The 25,981-nt window shown below is 37.3% G+C and overlaps 1 protein-coding gene across 10 annotated transcripts in view; it reads left to right on the forward strand.

Annotated features, from left to right (window-relative positions):
* Positions 1 to 1,819: 1,819 nt before the first annotated feature.
* Positions 1,820 to 25,981, forward strand: part of LOC145220042 (neuroligin-1-like) — a 51,407-nt gene continuing 27,245 nt past the window's right edge. For 8 of the 10 annotated variants that reach the window (XM_080087328.1, XM_080087330.1, XM_080087331.1 and 5 more), the window contains exons 1-6: positions 1,853 to 2,062; positions 2,641 to 2,713; positions 3,597 to 3,728; positions 4,040 to 4,215; positions 4,782 to 4,962; positions 5,644 to 5,779. In XM_080087328.1, coding sequence (XP_079943454.1) covers positions 3,689 to 3,728; positions 4,040 to 4,215; positions 4,782 to 4,962; positions 5,644 to 5,779 — 533 coding nt within the window. In that variant the 5' untranslated portion in view covers positions 1,853 to 2,062; positions 2,641 to 2,713; positions 3,597 to 3,688. Of the gene's footprint in view, positions 2,063 to 2,640; positions 2,714 to 3,596; positions 3,729 to 4,039; positions 4,216 to 4,781; positions 4,963 to 5,643; positions 5,780 to 25,981 lie in introns of all 10 variants that reach the window. The other 2 variants (XM_080087329.1, XM_080087335.1) reach the window with 2 other exon arrangements.

Consider the following 25,981-nt stretch of genomic DNA (forward strand, 5'->3'; position numbering starts at 1 on the left):
TATTTATAGGCATGTTTTTCTGTCGTTTTTCTTTACAGCAGCTGCTTTAACTTTTGCTATTAGACGGTTATTTTTCAGAAACTCCTTCTATAAACTGTTGCCTGACAGTAAAATTCATGTGCTGTACATTATTTTTGCCGACACCCATTTAAACTTTAAACCGCTGGGAAAAAGCTGTGGTTTATGCCTGGCGAGTTCAATGCTTCTTTCCTTCTTCACACACACAAAGCAAGTACTACGTGTATATTGTGATTGTATTGAAATCGTCAACACCATACACAAACGTAATTTTGGCGATGCTTGTGTTGTTACGCACTGAAGGTGATGATGTATGGTTGATTGCTTGAAGTCTTCGTCCTGAGGTTTGTTAAAATTTCGGCATAAAACTGTAAAATTATGCTTATTCAAACGCATTAATTTTCGGTCATGATTCGTGTAAATACAGTACGCCGGGCCTATTGAAAGCGTTATCCCGGATCAACTGGCCTCCCAAGCATTAGCATATGGCACAGGTTAGAAAAATCTAGCCTGCGGGGGGATTCGAACCCACGACAAGAGTCTTTCCGGGACTCGCGCTCTACCAACTGAGCTACACAGGTTCAGTGGAGAAACCGCCGAATGTCGAATCACAAGCACCATTACCTGCCTCGTATGCTGCACATGTCAGCTTCGTAGTTGAGAATCGCCAGATTGACCAGTATCAGCTAAGATGAACATATTCATACTGGGATCAGCCCAGAAGCGAGCAATTACAATAAATTTAACTATCGCTGGTCTTGCCAACGACAAATAACGGAAGAAATCAGCATATTAATAAAAAATTAAACACTTTCAATGTCTGTATGTTATTGTCTACAACATACCAAGCCTACTAGCCGCATGACATTCGGGCCTATAATATGCTAAATGCATAGCCTTTATAATACGCCAGGCCCATTGAAGAGATTGTACCGAGTCAAGCCGGTCTCCCAAGCATTACCATAATTGGTCAAATTTACATTCAGTTTAGCAAATCAAAACTATTGGACATTGCATTGAAAACATTTTACAGCTTTTACTTTGAAAACTACAGAAATAAATTTGTTTTCGCATTGCAAACCCTCACGCAGCTACGTTTTGTTTTACTTTTTGAGTCCCAGAAGTTTGTCTTGGTTTTGCAAGGTAAACAAGTTTGTTGCCTGATTAGCTGGGGTTTGTTTTTGAAACTTCAGTTACTGCTGCAAGTCGACGCAACGTTTTGTTTTGCCGCAGTTTAATTGCTACGCGTTAGGCTTTAGGCACAGAAACGCTGTTGTTTTTAGCGAGAAACTTTGACGCCTTGAAAACGACTAGATACAAATCGTTCAGATATCCGGGCAACAGCAAAGGTACAAAGCTTTTTTTATATCTGAAAAATCATTTGTTCTGGAAATGACAGCAGAGAATATGTATCCCCAATCAACAGCGTTTGTCGAACTATTTAGGACTCTAGGAAATGAAGTTATTCCTATTTTCTTAAACTTCTCTTACTGTTGCAACGTTTTAAACGCAAAGTTTGTTAGGCTTTTGGCTAGACCTTTGACATTAGTAAGAAGGTAAAAAATGCAATCAAATTGTTATTATCCGGTTTTGTAATCCCAAAACTAATTTGTCTGGTAAACATCGACTTGAATCTGGAGCAATTTATTTCGAAGTCTTTTTTGTTGTTTGCAATCAGCCGCAGTTTTGCTTTGCAATCAGCCGCAGGGTTGCTTGGTTGAGAACCACGCCCCCGACGCTCCTCCTTAGAGCGATGTGATTGGTTGCATTTAAAGAAAAAAAGGAACACACTGCGCTTTGCCTTTAGATTCGTTTCATTCCAGTTTGGCAGCTGTAGTGGAAAGGCGCAAGAAACAAACAGGTATTGGTTGTTGTTGTTGTGGCTAACTGTAGTTTGGTGATAGTACAGATGTTAACTGGCATTCACACGGGTTCGGATAGTGTTGTTTGGTTGAAATTCACAGCAGTACCAACGGATTATCTACACAGTGCTACCATTTAGCGATTTATATGAAAACGAAGAGTCTTTTCAAGCAACTACCTGGTAAGTAAAATTCACAATTCCGGATTCGGTTTGTTTTGCTTGAGTTAACAAAAACTCGGCAATGCAATGAGATTTGCTTTTCAGGCATCTCCTGCGGTTTTTCCTTTTGACGATTGCATTTGATATTAAATCCAAATTTCAGTTTAAGCAATTACTTTGTAAGCGACAGACCTTATGTCGAATTTCGCCTGTTTAGAAACAATATTTAGGCAAGTTTTGAGCATATGTAACGATTTTTTGTATCGGTTTCGCAGCATCGCAAACCGGGTCAACACGATAGCCTTGTCCTTGAACAAAAAGCATAAATACACTACCCTGATGTTTTTCTTTCCAGGCTTCAACTGCGGTTCTTACTTATGACGATTTTCTTTGGCAGGCCTATAAATAAAAGCCTACAAAACGTAGCCTACTATTGTACAGCATATAAATAAAAACGGCGTTTTATAAAGCTGTTTGGTATTAGAAGAAGTCCAACAACTAGATACTTAGTTGGGTAATTTTATCTAAAAATCAAGCCCGCTTCTTTGACAAAACCTAACCCCGAACCCAAACCGACTTACAGATATTTTCTTTTCCAGGCACCAACTGCGGCTCTTCCTTTTGACGATTGTATTTGACAAAAAAACAAATTTCACTTGAAGCAACTACTTTGTAAGTGGAAATTTAACTCTATATGGTACACCCCTTATATGATCATTTTATAATTTCAACTCAAATGTCATGTTTACGAACAAGATTTAAGCAAATTTCAAGCAAATGTTCGCGGTCTTTGAGGTATAAAACCCATCGTAAATCAGAATATATTGACAGAAAAGAACCAAAAACCGCTTTTTGTATTTAATGTTACAGACCGAAAACGATTGCAAGGCTATAGCAGTTCCGTCGATTTTTCAATTTCATTTTTCCGATTCCAATCTGAACCTACTGGGGGTATGGTAGGAGACTATAGACGCCTAGAAACCATTTAAAACTAGAATATTCCGCCATAAACCCTTTCGTAAATTAATATTTCTTCAAATTTTTAATATTTTCGCCTTTTCGTCGATTTTTCAGTTCCAGTTTCAATTAATCAATACGTAAAGTACAGACTAATCCGGTTAACTGCATAACCAAATTACCAAAGCTTTGTGTATGCAAATAACCGGATTAGCCGACTAAACGGTCGATTTGTTAACAAATACTGTACTTACGTTTGAGGTTTGTAGTTCCCATGCGATTATGTGGATTGTGCGATTGACTGGACTCAAAAGCATGATATTAGTTAAGACTCTTTTAAGCTCAACAGACTATTTCGGTTTCGTGCAAATTCCGTTTGAATACAAACTGCATCCCGAACTGCAACCTATCGCTTAGTAAAAAATAATCCGGTTGATCAAAAGAAACAACTTAGTTGATAGTAGTTCCAATTATCTAAAATCATTTTATTGAATTTAGCAAACGTTTTACCGGATTAAAATGTCTTTATTTCGAATAACCACACAACACACATCCGAGCTATATGTTTGACGACATGTTTTACAATTTTATTACGCAGGTTGCTTACGAGGCAAAACCGTGGCGCAGAACAATCTTCAATTTGTTCCAGTGGTGGATAATTACTTTTTACCGGACGACCCGCAAAATCTCATGGAATCCACAACTTTGTCGCAATGGTCCCACTTGATGGGTGGGCTGACATTTCTAGTTTAAAATATGTAAAATGTGAAGTCAAATACCAAACCTTTTTACACGTGATTGTTCAAAATCTACCGAAATGAAACGTGATTCTGATATATATGTCTTGGGTTAATGCTGTTTTGGAGGCAATTTGAAGCATTGATTTACAGAAAATATCAGTAAAGAAATGCAACATATATATATACACATATATATTATACTTCTTTGTGATAGCTAAGTTTGAGTCAGAAGCATTAATAAAGAGTTGCAAGTGCTGAAGTTTGCATTCGAAACGTCACTCATATATTTCGTGTACGTTAGGTGTGAACGCTGCGGACGGCACCACTGACTGGGAAACTGTGACTTCGGCTCAAAACGCTGATGATTTGCATCAGGGAGTAGAGAATAAGTTTGCTGCAACATACGGTTTAGGGACCAGTGATATTGATGTCACTTATACGATGTGGAACGACCCACAGTTTAACAACAACCAACAGGTAAACTGTGAAGTTCTTTTAAAACTTGGTTGCAGTCGTTGTATTTGTTGTTAGTCAATAAAGATTAAGGCATTTCGGTGAATATTTTGTTGATGTGTACCTTAAATTCTTTGACATGTAAGATAAATTACATGACATATGTGCCTTAAATGTTTGGACATGTACATTAAAACCACGAAACTGTGTAAGGAAGTGTGTATAGGTTTGAATGTAACTTTTACTCCACCTTCTACCGAACTAAAAACCTTGTCTATGAACCAAACTTTGCAGATAGTTCCAAGTTTGCTTAATGCAGAATAATTTGTAAATAGCCTTGATAAATCGCTTTCAATTTCATTAACACAATTTTATCTTCATGTTTTGTTTCATCGAGAACTTAGGACATACCTATAGCCGTTTGTTTGTTACCTCGCGTGTCTGCTTTAGCAGAATAATTATGGGCCTAAGGCTTAAACAGTTTTAAAGTTTCAGTGATGCATGTAACCATATATTCTCTTTGTACATGTTGATGTATAATGCATGGTTTTAAGGGTGTTTAAAGTCCTCATTAGTTGATATCTCTGCAGGAAGTTCAGGAGGAAGTTCAGGAGGAAGTTTTGCAGATGTTCACAGACCAACACTACTTGGCGCCACTGAGTCGGTTTGCCGACACTGCGTCTAATTCGGGATCCAGTGTTCCGTTCTACCAATTCTCACGAGTAGCAAGGTTTAGCGACGCACAGAAATCGTATCTCTCGTGCTGGGATGGTGAGTCAAGCGTAACGCTGCACGTGATTGTTAGCTCGTTCACTTTCCCAGTTGGAGATTTATTTTAATCCGTGTGTACTAATCCAAGGCGTTATCCAACAGGCCAGGCCAGTCGAAGGCGTTATACCAAATCATCCAAACATTAAGCATTCTTATATGAAAAGGCATAGGCTAGAAACATCTAGCCTGTGGATGGAATCGTAATTATATTAATTCCACTGACTGGTCTTGCTTTAATTGTATTTGTCGCAGAATTTTACTTGGCAAAAAACGTTTTAACTTACGAATTTTATGTTGCATTAGCCCTTGTTTAATGTTTTTATGGGTTTTTATTTCCGAATATGCGTACGTTAATTTACGTTCTGCAATTCTGATCCATTTAGTTTAGTCACCTAAACCAGTGGTTACCAACCTTTATAGAATTTACTCCTTGAAAAGTACAAAAAAAAATCTTGGTTAAGTGGGACATTTATCAATTTTTTGTCATATTTCCAGAGCTTAAGTGTCAATTTACAAACCACATGTAAAAATTAAAGTAAATTCCTTGCTCAAATTTTAAAAATCCTTCCTGGTTGGGAACCACTGACCCAGAGTTGTAAGTCGGGTCGGGCTTTTTGGCCCGGGCCGGGTTCGGGTTCTGGCTCCAATTTCAGACCCTGAACTAAACTTTTGTGCTTTTAGGCGCCATACATGGAGGGGAGGTTCCTTATGTGTGGGGAGATGTAGTGAGGTCATTCAATTCTGAAGGTCAGAACCCTGATGATGCAAGTCCAACCTACAGCGTCATCACTTACTGGACAAATTTCGCCAAAACTGGGTGAGTGCAACGTAATGTACACGTATTTGGTATCAGTTGCTGATTGGTGCAAAGATTTAATTCGGCCAAGGTTGGGGTTAGTTCGTGGTTTAGGCGGGTGGATGTGAATCTGCGTTCACATAAATGCTACAAACTGAAATACAACACTGTTTCAGAATATTCCGTCAGAAACCGTTTAAAAATTGAACTTTCGTCCAATTTTACAATTTCGCACGCCTAAAAACCGTTGCAAGGCTATAGTCTTTCCGTCGATCTATCAATTCGAGTTTAAATATCAATTTTGTGATTGCAGTTTAAACCCATTTTAGAGTCGATTGGACACTATAGATGCCTGGAATCCATTCAAAACTAGAATATTTCGTCAGAAACCGTTCAGAAAGTAAAATTTCCTCCAATTTTACAATTTCGCACGCCTAAAAACCGCTGCAAGGATATAGCCTTTCCGTCGATCTATCAATTCGAGTTTAAATATCAATTTTGTGATTGCAGTTTAAACCCATTTTAGAGTCGATTGGACACTATAGATGCCTGGAATCCATTCAAAACTAGAATATTCCGTCAGAAACCGTTTAGAAATTGAACTTTCGTCCAATTTTACAATTTCGCACGCCTAAAAACCGCTGCAAGGCTATAGCCTTTCCGTCGATCTATCAATTCGAGTTTAAATATCAATTTTGTGATTGAAGTTTAAACCCATTTTAGAGTCGATTGGACACTATAGATGCCTGGAATCCATTCAAAACTAGAATATTTCGTCAGAAACCGTTTAGAAAGTGAAATTTCCTCCAATTTTACAATTTCGCACACCTAAAAACCGCAGCAAGGCTATAGTCTTTCCGTCGATCTATCAATTCGAGTTTAAATATCAATTTTGTGATTGCAGTTTAAACCCATTTTAGAGTCGATTGGACACTATAGATGCCTGGAATCCATTCAAAACTAGAATATTTCGTCAGAAACCGTTTAGAAAGTGAAATTTCCTCCAATTTTACAATTTCGCACGCCTAAAAACCGCTGCAAGGCTATAGCCTTTCCGTCGATTTATCAATTCGAGTTTAAATATCAATTTTGTGATTGCAGTTTAAACCCATTTTAGAGTCAATTGGACACTATAGATACCTGGAATCCATTCAAAACTAGAATATTTCGTCAGAAACCGTTTAGAAAGTGAAATTTCCTCCAATTTTACAATTTCGCACGCCTAAAAACCGCTGCAAGGCTATAGTCTTTCCGTCGATCTATCAATTCGAGTTTAAATATCAATTTTGTGATTGCAGTTTAAACCCATTTTAGAGTCGATTGGACACTATAGATGCCTGGAATCCATTCAAAACTAGAATATTACGTCAGAAACCGTTTAGAAAGTGAAATTTCGTCCAATTTTACAATTTCGCACGCCTAAAAACCGTTGCAAGGCTATAGCCTTTCCGTCGATTTGTCAATTCGAGTTTAAATATCACTTTTTCGATTGCAGTTCAAACCCGTTGGGGGGTCGGTAGGACACTATAGACGCCTGGAATCCATTCAAAACTAGAATATTCCGTCAGGAACCGTTTAGAAAGTGAAATTTCCTCAAATTTTCCAATTTCGCACGCCTAAAAACCGTTGCAAGGCTATAGCCTTTCCGTCGATTTATAAATTGGAGATTAAATATCAATTTCTCGACTGCTGTTCAAACCCATTTTGGAGTCGATAGGACGCTATAGACGCCTGGAATCCATTTAAAACTAGAATATTCCGTCAGAAATCGTTTAGAAATTGAACTTTCCCCCAATTTTACAATTTCGCACGCCTAAAAACTCGTCCAAGGCTATAATCTTTCGGTCGATTTATCAATGCGAATTGTAATATCAATTTTCCGATGTCAACTTAAACTCAATTGGGGTCAGTATGACACTATAGACGCCTGGAATTCATTCAAAACTAGAATATTCAGTCAGAAACCGATCAGAAATTGAACTTTCGTCCAATTTTACAATTTCGCACGCCTAAAAACCGTTAGCATCTATCAATTCGAGTTTAAATATCAATTTTGTGATTGCAGTTTAAACCCATTTTAGAGTCGATTGGACACTCTAGATGCCTGGAATCCATTCAAAACTAGAATATTTCGTCAGAAACCGTTTAGAAAGTGAAATTTCCTCCAATTTTACAATTTCGCACGCCTAAAAACCGCTGCAAGGATATAGTCTTTCCGTCGATCTATCAATTCGAGTTTGAATATCAATTTTGTAATTGCAGTTTAAACCCATTTTAGAGTCGATTGGACACTATAGATGCCTGGAATCCATTCAAAACTAGAATATTTCGTCAGAAACCGTTTAGAAAGTGAAATTTCCTCCAATTTTACAATTTCGCACGCCTAAAACCGTTGCAAGGCTATAGCTTTCCGTCGATCTATCAATTCGAGTTGAAATATCAATTTTGTGATTGCAGTTTAAACCCATTTTAGAGTCGATTGGACACTATAGATGCCTGGAATCCATTCAAAACTAGAATATTTCGTCAGAAACCGTTCAGAAAGTAAAATTTCCTCCAATTTTACAATTTCGCACGCCTAAAAACCGCTGCAAGGATATAGCCTTTCCGTCGATCTATCAATTCGAGTTTAAATATCAATTTTGTGATTGCAGTTTAAACCCATTTTAGAGTCGATTGGACACTATAGATGCCTGGAATCCATTCAAAACTAGAATATTCGGTCAGAAACCGTTTAGAAATTGAACTTTCGTCCAATTTTACAATTTCGCACGCCTAAAAACCGCTGCAAGGCTATAGCCTTTCCGTCGATCTATCAATTCGAGTTTAAATATCAATTTTGTGATTGCAGTTTAAACCCATTTTAGAGTCGATTGGACACTATAGATGCCTGGAATCCATTCAAAACTAGAATATTTCGTCAGAAACCGTTTAGAAAGTGAAATTTCCTCCAATTTTACAATTTCGCACGCCTAAAAACCGCAGCAAGGCTATAGTCTTTCCGTCGATCTATCAATTCGAGTTTAAATATCAATTTTGTGATTGCAGTTTAAACCCATTTTAGAGTCGATTGGACACTATAGATGCCTGGAATCCATTCAAAACTAGAATATTTCGTCAGAAACCGTTTAGAAAGTGAAATTTCCTCCAATTTTACAATTTCGCACGCCTAAAAACCGCTGCAAGGCTATAGCCTTTCCGTCGATTTATCAATTCGAGTTTAAATATCAATTTTGTGATTGCAGTTTAAACCCATTTTAGAGTCAATTGGACACTATAGATACCTGGAATCCATTCAAAACTAGAATATTTCGTCAGAAACCGTTTAGAAAGTGAAATTTCCTCCAATTTTACAATTTCGCACGCCTAAAAACCGCTGCAAGGCTATAGTCTTTCCGTCGATCTATCAATTCGAGTTTAAATATCAATTTTGTGATTGCAGTTTAAACCCATTTTAGAGTCGATTGGACACTATAGATGCCTGGAATCCATTCAAAACTAGAATATTACGTCAGAAACCGTTTAGAAAGTGAAATTTCGTCCAATTTTACAATTTCGCACGCCTAAAAACCGTTGCAAGGCTATAGCTTTCCGTCGATTTGTCAATTCGAGTTTAAATATCACTTTTTCGATTGCAGTTCAAACCCGTTGGGGGGTCGGTAGGACACTATAGACGCCTGGAATCCATTCAAAACTAGAATATTCCGTCAGGAACCGTTTAGAAAGTGAAATTTCCTCCAATTTTCCAATTTCGCACGCCTAAAAACTCGTCCAAGGCTATAGTCTTTCGGTCGATTTATCAATGCGAATTGTAATATCAATTTTCCGATGTCAACTTAAACTCAATTGGGGTCAGTATGACACTATAGACGCCTGGAATTCATTCAAAACTAGAATATTCAGTCAGAAACCGATCAGAAAGTAAAATTTCGTCCAATTTTACAATTTCGCACGCCTAAAAACCGCTGCAAGGCTATAGCCTTTCCGTCGATCTATCAATTCGAGTTTAAATATCAATTTTGTGATTGAAGTTTAAACCCATTTTAGAGTCGATTGGACACTATAGATGCCTGGAATCCATTCAAAACTAGAATATTTCGTCAGAAACCGTTTAGAAAGTGAAATTTCCTCCAATTTTACAATTTCGCACACCTAAAAACCGCAGCAAGGCTATAGTCTTTCCGTCGATCTATCAATTCGAGTTTAAATATCAATTTTGTGATTGCAGTTTAAACCCATTTTAGAGTCGATTGGACACTATAGATGCCTGGAATCCATTCAAAACTAGAATATTTCGTCAGAAACCGTTTAGAAAGTGAAATTTCCTCCAATTTTACAATTTCGCACGCCTAAAAACCGCTGCAAGGCTATAGCCTTTCCGTCGATTTATCAATTCGAGTTTAAATATCAATTTTGTGATTGCAGTTTAAACCCATTTTAGAGTCAATTGGACACTATAGATACCTGGAATCCATTCAAAACTAGAATATTTCGTCAGAAACCGTTTAGAAAGTGAAATTTCCTCCAATTTTACAATTTCGCACGCCTAAAAACCGCTGCAAGGCTATAGTCTTTCCGTCGATCTATCAATTCGAGTTTAAATATCAATTTTGTGATTGCAGTTTAAACCCATTTTAGAGTCGATTGGACACTATAGATGCCTGGAATCCATTCAAAACTAGAATATTACGTCAGAAACCGTTTAGAAAGTGAAATTTCGTCCAATTTTACAATTTCGCACGCCTAAAAACCGTTGCAAGGCTATAGCCTTTCCGTCGATTTGTCAATTCGAGTTTAAATATCACTTTTTCGATTGCAGTTCAAACCCGTTGGGGGGTCGGTAGGACACTATAGACGCCTGGAATCCATTCAAAACTAGAATATTCCGTCAGGAACCGTTTAGAAAGTGAAATTTCCTCAAATTTTCCAATTTCGCACGCCTAAAAACCGTTGCAAGGCTATAGCCTTTCCGTCGATTTATAAATTGGAGATTAAATATCAATTTCTCGACTGCTGTTCAAACCCATTTTGGAGTCGATAGGACGCTATAGACGCCTGGAATCCATTTAAAACTAGAATATTCCGTCAGAAATCGTTTAGAAATTGAACTTTCCCCCAATTTTACAATTTCGCACGCCTAAAAACTCGTCCAAGGCTATAATCTTTCGGTCGATTTATCAATGCGAATTGTAATATCAATTTTCCGATGTCAACTTAAACTCAATTGGGGTCAGTATGACACTATAGACGCCTGGAATTCATTCAAAACTAGAATATTCAGTCAGAAACCGATCAGAAATTGAACTTTCGTCCAATTTTACAATTTCGCACGCCTAAAAACCGTTAGCATCTATCAATTCGAGTTTAAATATCAATTTTGTGATTGCAGTTTAAACCCATTTTAGAGTCGATTGGACACTCTAGATGCCTGGAATCCATTCAAAACTAGAATATTTCGTCAGAAACCGTTTAGAAAGTGAAATTTCCTCCAATTTTACAATTTCGCACGCCTAAAAACCGCTGCAAGGATATAGTCTTTCCGTCGATCTATCAATTCGAGTTTGAATATCAATTTTGTAATTGCAGTTTAAACCCATTTTAGAGTCGATTGGACACTATAGATGCCTGGAATCCATTCAAAACTAGAATATTTCGTCAGAAACCGTTTAGAAAGTGAAATTTCCTCCAATTTTACAATTTCGCACGCCTAAAACCGTTGCAAGGCTATAGCTTTCCGTCGATTTGTCAATCCGAGTTTAAATATCACTTTTTCGATTGCAGTTCAAACCCGTTGGGGGATCGGTATGACACTATAGACGCCTGGAATCCATTCAAAACTAGAATATTCCGTCAGGAACCGTTTAGAAAGTGAACTTTCCTCAAATTTTACAATTTCGCACGCCTAAAAACCGCTGCAAGGCTATAGCCTTTCCGTCGATCTATCAATTCGAGTTGAAATATCAATTTTGTGATTGCAGTTTAAACCCATTTTAGAGTCGATTGGACACTATAGATGCCTGGAATCCATTCAAAACTAGAATATTTCGTCAGAAACCGTTCAGAAAGTAAAATTTCCTCCAGTTTTACAATTTCGCACGCCTAAAAACCGCTGCAAGGATATAGCCTTTCCGTCGATCTATCAATTCGAGTTTAAATATCAATTTTGTGATTGCAGTTTAAACCCATTTTAGAGTCGATTGGACACTATAGATGCCTGGAATCCATTCAAAACTAGAATATTCGGTCAGAAACCGTTTAGAAATTGAACTTTCGTCCAATTTTACAATTTCGCACGCCTAAAAACCGCTGCAAGGCTATAGCCTTTCCGTCGATCTATCAATTCGAGTTTAAATATCAATTTTGTGATTGCAGTTTAAACCCATTTTAGAGTCGATTGGACACTATAGATGCCTGGAATCCATTCAAAACTAGAATATTTCGTCAGAAACCGTTTAGAAAGTGAAATTTTCTCCAATTTTACAATTTCGCACGCCTAAAAACCGCAGCAAGGCTATAGTCTTTCCGTCGATCTATCAATTCGAGTTTAAATATCAATTTTGTGATTGCAGTTTAAACCCATTTTAGAGTCGATTGGACACTATAGATGCCTGGAATCCATTCAAAACTAGAATATTTCGTCAGAAACCGTTTAGAAAGTGAAATTTCCTCCAATTTTACAATTTCGCACGCCTAAAAACCGCTGCAAGGCTATAGCCTTTCCGTCGATTTATCAATTCGAGTTTAAATATCAATTTTGTGATTGCAGTTTAAACCCATTTTAGAGTCAATTGGACACTATAGATACCTGGAATCCATTCAAAACTAGAATATTTCGTCAGAAACCGTTTAGAAAGTGAAATTTCCTCCAATTTTACAATTTCGCACGCCTAAAAACCGCTGCAAGGCTATAGTCTTTCCGTCGATCTATCAATTCGAGTTTAAATATCAATTTTGTGATTGCAGTTTAAACCCATTTTAGAGTCGATTGGACACTATAGATGCCTGGAATCCATTCAAAACTAGAATATTACGTCAGAAACCGTTTAGAAAGTGAAATTTCGTCCAATTTTACAATTTCGCACGCCTAAAAACCGTTGCAAGGCTATAGCTTTCCGTCGATTTGTCAATTCGAGTTTAAATATCACTTTTTCGATTGCAGTTCAAACCCGTTGGGGGGTCGGTAGGACACTATAGACGCCTGGAATCCATTCAAAACTAGAATATTCCGTCAGGAACCGTTTAGAAAGTGAAATTTCCTCCAATTTTCCAATTTCGCACGCCTAAAAACTCGTCCAAGGCTATAGTCTTTCGGTCGATTTATCAATGCGAATTGTAATATCAATTTTCCGATGTCAACTTAAACTCAATTGGGGTCAGTATGACACTATAGACGCCTGGAATTCATTCAAAACTAGAATATTCAGTCAGAAACCGATCAGAAATTGAACTTTCGTCCAATTTTACAATTTCGCACGCCTAAAAACCGTTGCAAGGCTATAGTCTTTCCGTCGATCTATCAATTCGAGTTTAAATATCAATTTTGTGATTGCAGTTTAAACCCATTTTAGAGTCGATTGGACACTATAGATGCCTGGAATCCATTCAAAACTAGAATATTACGTCAGAAACCGTTTAGAAAGTGAAATTTCCTCCAATTTTACAATTTCGCACGCCTAAAAACCGCTGCAAGGCTATAGTCTTTCCGTCGATCTATCAATTCGAGTTTAAATATCAATTTTGTGATTGCAGTTTAAACCCATTTTAGAGTCGATTGGACACTATAGATGCCTGGAATCCATTCAAAACTGGAATATTTCGTCAGAAACCGTTTAGAAAGTGAAATTTCCTCCAATTTTACAATTTCGCACGCCTAAAAACCGTTGCAAGGCTATAGCTTTCCGTCGATTTGTCAATCCGAGTTTAAATATCACTTTTTCGATTGCAGTTCAAACCCGTTGGGGGATCGGTAGGACACTATACACGCCTGGAATCCATTCAAAACTAGAATATTCCGTCAGGAACCGTTTAGAAAGTGAACTTTCATCAAATTTTCCAATTTCGCACGCCTAAAAACCGTTGCAAGGCTATAGCCTTTCCGTCGATTTATAAATTGGAGATTAAATATCAATTTCTCGACTGCTGTTCAAACCCATTTTGGAGTCGATAGGACGCTATAGACGCCTGGAATCCATTTAAAACTAGAATATTCCGTCAGAAATCGTTTAGAAATTGAACTTTCCCCCAATTTTACAATTTCGCACGCCTAAAAACTCGTCCAAGGCTATAATCTTTCGGTCGATTTATCAATGCGAATTGTAATATCAATTTTCCGATGTCAACTTAAACTCAATTGGGGTCAGTATGACACTATAGACGCCTGGAATTCATTCAAAACTAGAATATTCAGTCAGAAACCGATCAGAAATTGAACTTTCGTCCAATTTTACAATTTCGCACGCCTAAAAATCGTTAGCATCTATCAATTCGAGTTTAAATATCAATTTTGTGATTGCAGTTTAAACCCATTTTAGAGTCGATTGGACACTCTAGATGCCTGGAATCCATTCAAAACTAGAATATTTCGTCAGAAACCGTTTAGAAAGTGAAATTTCCTCCAATTTTACAATTTCGCACGCCTAAAAACCGCTGCAAGGATATAGTCTTTCCGTCGATCTATCAATTCGAGTTTGAATATCAATTTTGTAATTGCAGTTTAAACCCATTTTAGAGTCGATTGGACACTATAGATGCCTGGAATCCATTCAAAACTAGAATATTTCGTCAGAAACCGTTTAGAAAGTGAAATTTCCTCCAATTTTACAATTTCGCACGCCTAAAACCGTTGCAAGGCTATAGCTTTCCGTCGATTTGTCAATCCGAGTTTAAATATCACTTTTTCGATTGCAGTTCAAACCCGTTGGGGGATCGGTATGACACTATAGACGCCTGGAATCCATTCAAAACTAGAATATTCCGTCAGGAACCGTTTAGAAAGTGAACTTTCCTCAAATTTTACAATTTCGCACGCCTAAAAACCGCTGCAAGGCTATAGCCTTTCCGTCGATCTATCAATTCGAGTTGAAATATCAATTTTGTGATTGCAGTTTAAACCCATTTTAGAGTCGATTGGACACTATAGATGCCTGGAATCCATTCAAAACTAGAATATTTCGTCAGAAACCGTTCAGAAAGTAAAATTTCCTCCAATTTTACAATTTCGCACGCCTAAAAACCGCTGCAAGGATATAGCCTTTCCGTCGATCTATCAATTCGAGTTTAAATATCAATTTTGTGATTGCAGTTTAAACCCATTTTAGAGTCGATTGGACACTATAGATGCCTGGAATCCATTCAAAACTAGAATATTCCGTCAGAAACCGTTTAGAAATTGAACTTTCGTCCAATTTTACAATTTCGCACGCCTAAAAACCGCTGCAAGGCTATAGCCTTTCCGTCGATCTATCAATTCGAGTTTAAATATCAATTTTGTGATTGCAGTTTAAACCCATTTTAGAGTCGATTGGACACTCTAGATGCCTGGAATCCATTCAAAACTAGAATATTTCGTCAGAAACCGTTTAGAAAGTGAAATTTCCTCCAATTTTACAATTTCGCACGCCTAAAAACCGCAGCAAGGCTATAGTCTTTCCGTCGATCTATCAATTCGAGTTTAAATATCAATTTTGTGATTGCAGTTTAAACTCATTTTAGAGTCGATTGGACACTATAGATGCCTGGAATCCATTCAAAACTAGAATATTTCGTCAGAAACCGTTTAGAAAGTGAAATTTCCTCCAATTTTACAATTTCGCACGCCTAAAAACCGCTGCAAGACTATAGCCTTTCCGTCGATTTATCAATTCGAGTTTAAATATCAATTTTGTGATTGCAGTTTAAACCCATTTTAGAGTCAATTGGACACTATAGATACCTGGAATCCATTCAAAACTAGAATATTTCGTCAGAAACCGTTTAGAAAGTGAAATTTCCTCCAATTTTACAATTTCGCACGCCTAAAAACCGCTGCAAGGCTATAGTCTTTCCGTCGATCTATCAATTCGAGTTTAAATATCAATTTTGTGATTGCAGTTTAAACCCATTTTAGAGTCGATTGGACACTCTAGATGCCTGGAATCCATTCAAAACTAGAATATTTCGTCAGAAACCGTTTAGAAAGTGAAATTTCGTCCAATTTTACAATTTCGCACGCCTAAAAACCGTTGCAAGGCTATAGCTTTCCGTCGATTTGTCAATTCGAGTTTAAATATCACTTTTTCGATTGCAGTTCAAACCCGTTGGGGGGTCGGTAGGACACTATAGACGCCTGGAATCCATTCAAAACTAGAATATTCCGTCAGGAACCGTTTAGAAAGTGAAATTTCCTCCAATTTTCCAATTTCGCACGCCTAAAAACTCGTCCAAGGCTATAGTCTTTCGGTCGATTTATCAATGCGAATTGTAATATCAATTTTCCGATGTCAACTTAAACTCAATTGGGGTCAGTATGACACTATAGACGCCTGGAATTCATTCAAAACTAGAATATTCAGTCAGAAACCGATCAGAAATTGAACTTTCGTCCAATTTTACAATTTCGCACGCCTAAAAACCGTTGCAAGGCTATAGTCTTTCCGTCGATCTATCAATTCGAGTTTAAATATCAATTTTGTGATTGCAGTTTAAACCCATTTTTGAGTCGATTGGACACTATAGATGCCTGGAATCCATTCAAAACTAGAATATTACGTCAGAAACCGTTTAGAAAGTGAAATTTCCTCCAATTTTACAATTTCGCACGCCTAAAAACCGCTGCAAGGCTATAGTCTTTCCGTCGATCTATCAATTCGAGTTTAAATATCAATTTTGTGATTGCAGTTTAAACCCATTTTAGAGTCGATTGGACACTATAGATGCCTGGAATCCATTCAAAACTGGAATATTTCGTCAGAAACCGTTTAGAAAGTGAAATTTCCTCCAATTTTACAATTTCGCACGCCTAAAAACCGTTGCAAGGCTATAGCTTTCCGTCGATTTGTCAATCCGAGTTTAAATATCACTTTTTCGATTGCAGTTCAAACCCGTTGGGGGATCGGTAGGACACTATACACGCCTGGAATCCATTCAAAACTAGAATATTCCGTCAGGAACCGTTTAGAAAGTGAACTTTCCTCAAATTTTCCAATTTCGCACGCCTAAAAACCGTTGCAAGGCTATAGCCTTTCCGTCGATTTATAAATTGGAGATTAAATATCAATTTCTCGACTGCTGTTCAAACCCATTTTGGAGTCGATAGGACGCTATAGACGCCTGGAATCCATTTAAAACTAGAATATTCCGTCAGAAATCGTTTAGAAATTGAACTTTCCCCCAATTTTACAATTTCGCACGCCTAAAAACCGCTGCAAGGCTATAGCCTTTCCGTCGATCTATCAATTCGAGTTTAAATATCAATTTTGTGATTGCAGTTTAAACCCATTTTAGAGTCGATTGGACACTCTAGATGCCTGGAATCCATTCAAAACTAGAATATTTCGTCAGAAACCGTTTAGAAAGTGAAATTTCCTCCAATTTTACAATTTCGCACGCCTAAAAACCGCAGCAAGGCTATAGTCTTTCCGTCGATCTATCAATTCGAGTTTAAATATCAATTTTGTGATTGCAGTTTAAACCCATTTTAGAGTCGATTGGACACTATAGATGCCTGGAATCCATTCAAAACTAGAATATTTCGTCAGAAACCGTTTAGAAAGTGAAATTTCCTCCAATTTTACAATTTCGCACGCCTAAAAACCGCTGCAAGGCTATAGCCTTTCCGTCGATTTATCAATTCGAGTTTAAATATCAATTTTGTGATTGCAGTTTAAACCCATTTTAGAGTCAATTGGACACTATAGATACCTGGAATCCATTCAAAACTAGAATATTTCGTCAGAAACCGTTTAGAAAGTGAAATTTCCTCCAATTTTACAATTTCGCACGCCTAAAAACCGCTGCAAGGCTATAGTCTTTCCGTCGATCTATCAATTCGAGTTTAAATATCAATTTTGTGATTGCAGTTTAAACCCATTTTAGAGTCGATTGGACACTCTAGATGCCTGGAATCCATTCAAAACTAGAATATTTCGTCAGAAACCGTTTAGAAAGTGAAATTTCGTCCAATTTTACAATTTCGCACGCCTAAAAACCGTTGCAAGGCTATAGCTTTCCGTCGATTTGTCAATTCGAGTTTAAATATCACTTTTTCGATTGCAGTTCAAACCCGTTGGGGGATCGGTAGGACACTATACACGCCTGGAATCCATTTAAAACTAGAATATTCCGTCAGAAATCGTTTAGAAATTGAACTTTCCCCCAATTTTACAATTTCGCACGCCTAAAAACTCGTCCAAGGCTATAATCTTTCGGTCGATTTATCAATGCGAATTGTAATATCAATTTTCCGATGTCAACTTAAACTCAATTGGGGTCAGTATGACACTATAGACGCCTGGAATTCATTCAAAACTAGAATATTCAGTCAGAAACCGATCAGAAATTGAACTTTCGTCCAATTTTACAATTTCGCACGCCTAAAAACCGTTAGCATCTATCAATTCGAGTTTAAATATCAATTTTGTGATTGCAGTTTAAACCCATTTTAGAGTCGATTGGACACTCTAGATGCCTGGAATCCATTCAAAACTAGAATATTTCGTCAGAAACCGTTTAGAAAGTGAAATTTCCTCCAATTTTACAATTTCGCACGCCTAAAAACCGCTGCAAGGATATAGTCTTTCCGTCGATCTATCAATTCGAGTTTGAATATCAATTTTGTAATTGCAGTTTAAACCCATTTTAGAGTCGATTGGACACTATAGATGCCTGGAATCCATTCAAAACTAGAATATTTCGTCAGAAACCGTTTAGAAAGTGAAATTTCCTCCAATTTTACAATTTCGCACGCCTAAAACCGTTGCAAGGCTATAGCTTTCCGTCGATTTGTCAATCCGAGTTTAAATATCACTTTTTCGATTGCAGTTCAAACCCGTTGGGGGATCGGTATGACACTATAGACGCCTGGAATCCATTCAAAACTAGAATATTCCGTCAGGAACCGTTTAGAAAGTGAACTTTCCTCAAATTTTACAATTTCGCACGCCTAAAAACCGCTGCAAGGCTATAGCCTTTCCGTCGATCTATCAATTCGAGTTGAAATATCAATTTTGTGATTGCAGTTTAAACCCATTTTAGAGTCGATTGGACACTATAGATGCCTGGAATCCATTCAAAACTAGAATATTTCGTCAGAAACCGTTCAGAAAGTAAAATTTCCTCCAATTTTACAATTTCGCACGCCTAAAAACCGCTGCAAGGATATAGCCTTTCCGTCGATCTATCAATTCGAGTTTAAATATCAATTTTGTGATTGCAGTTTAAACCCATTTTAGAGTCGATTGGACACTATAGATGCCTGGAATCCATTCAAAACTAGAATATTCCGTCAGAAACCGTTTAGAAATTGAACTTTCGTCCAATTTTACAATTTCGCACGCCTAAAAACCGCTGCAAGGCTATAGCCTTTCCGTCGATCTATCAATTCGAGTTTAAATATCAATTTTGTGATTGCAGTTTAAACCCATTTTAGAGTCGATTGGACACTCTAGATGCCTGGAATCCATTCAAAACTAGAATATTTCGTCAGAAACCGTTTAGAAAGTGAAATTTCCTCCAATTTTACAATTTCGCACGCCTAAAAACCGCAGCAAGGCTATAGTCTTTCCGTCGATCTATCAATTCGAGTTTAAATATCAATTTTGTGATTGCAGTTTAAACTCATTTTAGAGTCGATTGGACACTATAGATGCCTGGAATCCATTCAAAACTAGAATATTTCGTCAGAAACCGTTTAGAAAGTGAAATTTCCTCCAATTTTACAATTTCGCACGCCTAAAAACCGCTGCAAGACTATAGCCTTTCCGTCGATTTATCAATTCGAGTTTAAATATCAATTTTGTGATTGCAGTTTAAACCCATTTTAGAGTCAATTGGACACTATAGATACCTGGAATCCATTCAAAACTAGAATATTTCGTCAGAAACCGTTTAGAAAGTGAAATTTCCTCCAATTTTACAATTTCGCACGCCTAAAAACCGCTGCAAGGCTATAGTCTTTCCGTCGATCTATCAATTCGAGTTTAAATATCAATTTTGTGATTGCAGTTTAAACCCATTTTAGAGTCGATTGGACACTCTAGATGCCTGGAATCCATTCAAAACTAGAATATTTCGTCAGAAACCGTTTAGAAAGTGAAATTTCGTCCAATTTTACAATTTCGCACGCCTAAAAACCGTTGCAAGGCTATAGCTTTCCGTCGATTTGTCAATTCGAGTTTAAATATCACTTTTTCGATTGCAGTTCAAACCCGTTGGGGGGTCGGTAGGACACTATAGACGCCTGGAATCCATTCAAAACTAGAATATTCCGTCAGGAACCGTTTAGAAAGTGAAATTTCCTCCAATTTTCCAATTTCGCACGCCTAAAAACTCGTCCAAGGCTATAGTCTTTCGGTCGATTTATCAATGCGAATTGTAATATCAATTTTCCGATGTCAACTTAAACTCAATTGGGGTCAGTATGACACTATAGACGCCTGGAATTCATTCAAAACTAGAATATTCAGTCAGAAACCGATCAGAAATTGAACTTTCGTCCAATTTTACAATTTCGCACGCCTAAAAACCGTTGCAAGGCTATAGTCTTTCCGTCGATCTATCAATTCGAGTTTAAATATCAATTTTGTGATTGCAGTTTAAACCCATTTTTGAGTCGATTGGACACTATAGATGCCTGGAATCCATTCAAAACTAGAATATTACGTCAGAAACCGTTTAGAAAGTGAAATTTCCTCCAATTTTACAATTTCGCACGCCTAAAAACCGCTGCAAGGCTATAGTCTTTCCGTCGATCTATCAATTCGAGTTTAAATATCAATTTTGTGATTGCAGTTTAAACCCATTTTAGAGTCGATTGGACACTATAGATGCCTGGAATCCATTAAAAACTGGAATATTTCGTCAGAAACCGTTTAGAAAGTGAAATTTCCTCCAATTTTACAATTTCGCACGCCTAAAAACCGTTGCAAGGCTATAGCTTTCCGTCGATTTGTCAATCCGAGTTTAAATATCACTTTTTCGATTGCAGTTCAAACCCGTTGGGGGATCGGTAGGACACTATACACGCCTGGAATCCATTCAAAACTAGAATATTCCGTCAGGAACCGTTTAGAAAGTGAACTTTCCTCAAATTTTCCAATTTCGCACGCCTAAAAACCGTTGCAAGGCTATAGCCTTTCCGTCGATTTATAAATTGGAGATTAAATATCAATTTCTCGACTGCTGTTCAAACCCATTTTGGAGTCGATAGGACGCTATAGACGCCTGGAATCCATTTAAAACTAGAATATTCCGTCAGAAATCGTTTAGAAATTGAACTTTCCCCCAATTTTACAATTTCGCACGCCTAAAAACCGCTGCAAGGCTATAGCCTTTCCGTCGATCTATCAATTCGAGTTTAAATATCAATTTTGTGATTGCAGTTTAAACCCATTTTAGAGTCGATTGGACACTCTAGATGCCTGGAATCCATTCAAAACTAGAATATTTCGTCAGAAACCGTTTAGAAAGTGAAATTTCCTCCAATTTTACAATTTCGCACGCCTAAAAACCGCAGCAAGGCTATAGTCTTTCCGTCGATCTATCAATTCGAGTTTAAATATCAATTTTGTGATTGCAGTTTAAACCCATTTTAGAGTCGATTGGACACTATAGATGCCTGGAATCCATTCAAAACTAGAATATTTCGTCAGAAACCGTTTAGAAAGTGAAATTTCCTCCAATTTTACAATTTCGCACGCCTAAAAACCGCTGCAAGGCTATAGCCTTTCCGTCGATTTATCAATTCGAGTTTAAATATCAATTTTGTGATTGCAGTTTAAACCCATTTTAGAGTCAATTGGACACTATAGATACCTGGAATCCATTCAAAACTAGAATATTTCGTCAGAAACCGTTTAGAAAGTGAAATTTCCTCCAATTTTACAATTTCGCACGCCTAAAAACCGCTGCAAGGCTATAGTCTTTCCGTCGATCTATCAATTCGAGTTTAAATATCAATTTTGTGATTGCAGTTTAAACCCATTTTAGAGTCGATTGGACACTCTAGATGCCTGGAATCCATTCAAAACTAGAATATTTCGTCAGAAACCGTTTAGAAAGTGAAATTTCGTCCAATTTTACAATTTCGCACGCCTAAAAACCGTTGCAAGGCTATAGCTTTCCGTCGATTTGTCAATTCGAGTTTAAATATCACTTTTTCGATTGCAGTTCAAACCCGTTGGGGGGTCGGTAGGACACTATAGACGCCTGGAATCCATTCAAAACTAGAATATTCCGTCAGGAACCGTTTAGAAAGTGAAATTTCCTCCAATTTTCCAATTTCGCACGCCTAAAAACTCGTCCAAGGCTATAGTCTTTCGGTCGATTTATCAATGCGAATTGTAATATCAATTTTCCGATGTCAACTTAAACTCAATTGGGGTCAGTATGACACTATAGACGCCTGGAATTCATTCAAAACTAGAATATTCAGTCAGAAACCGATCAGAAATTGAACTTTCGTCCAATTTTACAATTTCGCACGCCTAAAAACCGTTGCAAGGCTATAGTCTTTCCGTCGATCTATCAATTCGAGTTTAAATATCAATTTTGTGATTGCAGTTTAAACCCATTTTTGAGTCGATTGGACACTATAGATGCCTGGAATCCATTCAAAACTAGAATATTACGTCAGAAACCGTTTAGAAAGTGAAATTTCCTCCAATTTTACAATTTCGCACGCCTAAAAACCGCTGCAAGGCTATAGTCTTTCCGTCGATCTATCAATTCGAGTTTAAATATCAATTTTGTGATTGCAGTTTAAACCCATTTTAGAGTCGATTGGACACTATAGATGCCTGGAATCCATTCAAAACTGGAATATTTCGTCAGAAACCGTTTAGAAAGTGAAATTTCCTCCAATTTTACAATTTCGCACGCCTAAAAACCGTTGCAAGGCTATAGCTTTCCGTCGATTTGTCAATCCGAGTTTAAATATCAATTTCTCGACTGCTGTTCAAACCCATTTTGGAGTCGATAGGACGCTATAGACGCCTGGAATCCATTTAAAACTAGAATATTCCGTCAGAAATCGTTTAGAAATTGAACTTTCCCCCAATTTTACAATTTCGCACGCCTAAAAACTCGTCCAAGGCTATAATCTTTCGGTCGATTTATCAATGCGAATTGTAATATCAATTTTCCGATGTCAACTTAAACTCAATTGGGGTCAGTATGACACTATAGACGCCTGGAATTCATTCAAAACTAGAATATTCAGTCAGAAACCAATCAGAAATTGAACTTTCGTCCAATTTTACAATTTCGCACGCCTAAAAACCGTTGCAAGGCTATAGTCTTTCCGTCGATCTATCAATTCGAGTTTAAATATCAATTTTGTGATTGCAGTTTAAACCCATTTTAGAGTCGATTGGACACTCTAGATGCCTGGAATCCATTCAAAACTAGAATATTTCGTCAGAAACCGTTTAGAAAGTGAAATTTCCTCCAATTTTACAATTTCGCACGCCTAAAAACCGCTGCAAGGCTATAGCCTTTCCGTCGATTTATCAATTCGAGTTCAAATATCAATTTTGTGATTGCAGTTTAAACCCATTTTAGAGTCGATTGGACACTCTAGATGCCTGGAATCCATTCAAAACTAGAATATTTCGTCAGAAACCGTTTAGAAAGTGAAATTTCCTCCAATTTTACAATTTCGCACGCCTAAAAACCGCTGCAAGGCTATAGTCTTTCCGTCGATCTATCAATTCGAGTTTAAATATCAATTTTGTGATTGCAGTTTAAACCCATTTTAGAGTCGATTGGACACTATAGATGCCTGGAATCCATTCAAAACTAGAATATTTCGTCAGAAACCGTTTAGAAAGTGAAATTTCCTCCAATTTTACAATTTCGCACGCCTAAAACCGTTGCAAGGCTATAGCTTTCCGTCGATTTGTCAATCCGAGTTTAAATATCACTTTTTCGATTGCAGTTCAAACCCGTTGGGGGATCGGTATGACACTATAGACGCCTGGAATCCATTCAAAACTAGAATATTCCGTCAGGAACCGTTTAGAAAGTGAACTTTCCTCAAATTTTACAATTTCGCACGCCTAAAAACCGTTGCAAGGCTATAGCCTTTCCGTCGATTTATAAATTGGAGATTAAATATCAATTTCTCGACTGCTGTTCAAACCCATTTTGGAGTCGATAGGACGCTATAGACGCCTGGAATCCATTTAAAACTAGAATATTCCGTCAGAAATCGTTTAGAAATTGAACTTTCCCCCAATTTTACAATTTCGCACGCCTAAAAACTCGTCCAAGGCTATAGTCTTTCGGTCGATTTATCAATGCGAATTGTAATATCAATTTTCCGATGTCAACTTAAACTCAATTGGGGTCAGTATGACACTATAGACGCCTGGAATTCATTCAAAACTAGAATATTCAGTCAGAAACCGATCAGAAATTGAACTTTCGTCCAATTTTACAATTTCGCACGCCTAAAAACCGTTGCAAGGCTATAGTCTTTCCGTCGATCTATCAATTCGAGTTCAAATATCAATTTTGTGATTGCAGTTTAAACCCATTTTAGAGTCGATTGGACACTATAGATGCCTGGAATCCATTCAAAACTAGAATATTACGTCAGAAACTGTTTAGAAATTGAAATTTCCTCCAATTTTACAATTTCGCACGCCTAAAAACCGCTGCAAGGCTATAGTCTTTCCGTCGATCTATCAATTCGAGTTTAAATATCAATTTTGTGATTGCAGTTTAAACCCATTTTAGAGTCGATTGGACACTATAGATGCCTGGAATCCATTCAAAACTAGAATATTTCGTCAGAAACCGTTTAGAAAGTGAAATTTCTTCCAATTTTACAATTTCGCACGCCTAAAAACCGTTGCAAGGCTATAGCTTTCCGTCGATTTGTCAATCCGAGTTTAAATATCACTTTTTCGATTGCAGTTCAAACTCGTTGGGGGATCGGTAGGACACTATACACGCCTGGAATCCATTCAAAACTAGAATATTCCGTCAGGCACCGTTTAGAAAGTGAACTTTCCTCAAATTTACAATTTCGCACGCCTAAAAACCGTTGCAAGGCTATAGCCTTTCCGTCGATTTATAAATTGGAGATTAAATATCAATTTCTCGACTGCTGTTCAAACCCATTTTGGAGTCGATAGGACGCTATAGACGCCTGGAATCCATTTAAAACTAGAATATTCCGTCAGAAATCGTTTAGAAATTGAACTTTCCTCCAATTTTACAATTTCGCACGCCTAAAAACTCGTCCAAGGCTATAATCGTTCGGTCGATTTATCAATGCGAATTGTAATATCAATTTTCCGATGTCAACTTAAACTCAATTGGGGTCAGTATGACACTATAGACGCCTGGAATTCATTCAAAACTAGAATATTCAGTCAGAAACCGATCAGAAATTGAACTTTCGTCCAATTTTACAATTTCGCACGCCTAAAAACCGTTGCAAGGCTATAGTCTTTCCGTCGATCTATCAATTCGAGTTTAAATATCAATTTTGTGATTGCAGTTTAAACCCATTTTAGAGTCGATTGGACACTATAGACGCCTGGAATTCATTCAAAACTAGAATATTCAGTCAGAAACCGATCAGAAATTGAACTTTCGTCCAATTTTACAATTTCGCACGCCTAAAAACCGTTGCAAGGCTATAGTCTTTCCGTCGATCTATCAATTCGAGTTTAAATATCAATTTTGTGATTGCAGTTTAAACCCATTTTAGAGTCGATTGGACACTATAGATGCCTGGAATCCATTCAAAACTAGAATATTTCGTCAGAAACCGTTTAGAAAGTGAAATTTCCTCCAATTTTACAATTTCGCACGCCTAAAAACCGCTGCAAGGCTATAGTCTTTCCGTCGATCTATCAATTCGAGTTTAAATATCAATTTTGTGATTGCAGTTTAAACCCATTTTAGAGTCGATTGGACACTATAGACGCCTGGAATCCATTCAAAACTGGAATATTTCGTCAGAAACCGTTTAGAAAGTGAAATTTCCTCCAATTTTACAATTTCGCACGCCTAAAA

Source organism: Phallusia mammillata, chromosome 3 (genome assembly GCF_965637545.1).
Source record: "Phallusia mammillata chromosome 3, kaPhaMamm4.hap1.1, whole genome shotgun sequence".
Lineage (NCBI taxonomy): Eukaryota > Metazoa > Chordata > Ascidiacea > Phlebobranchia > Ascidiidae > Phallusia > Phallusia mammillata.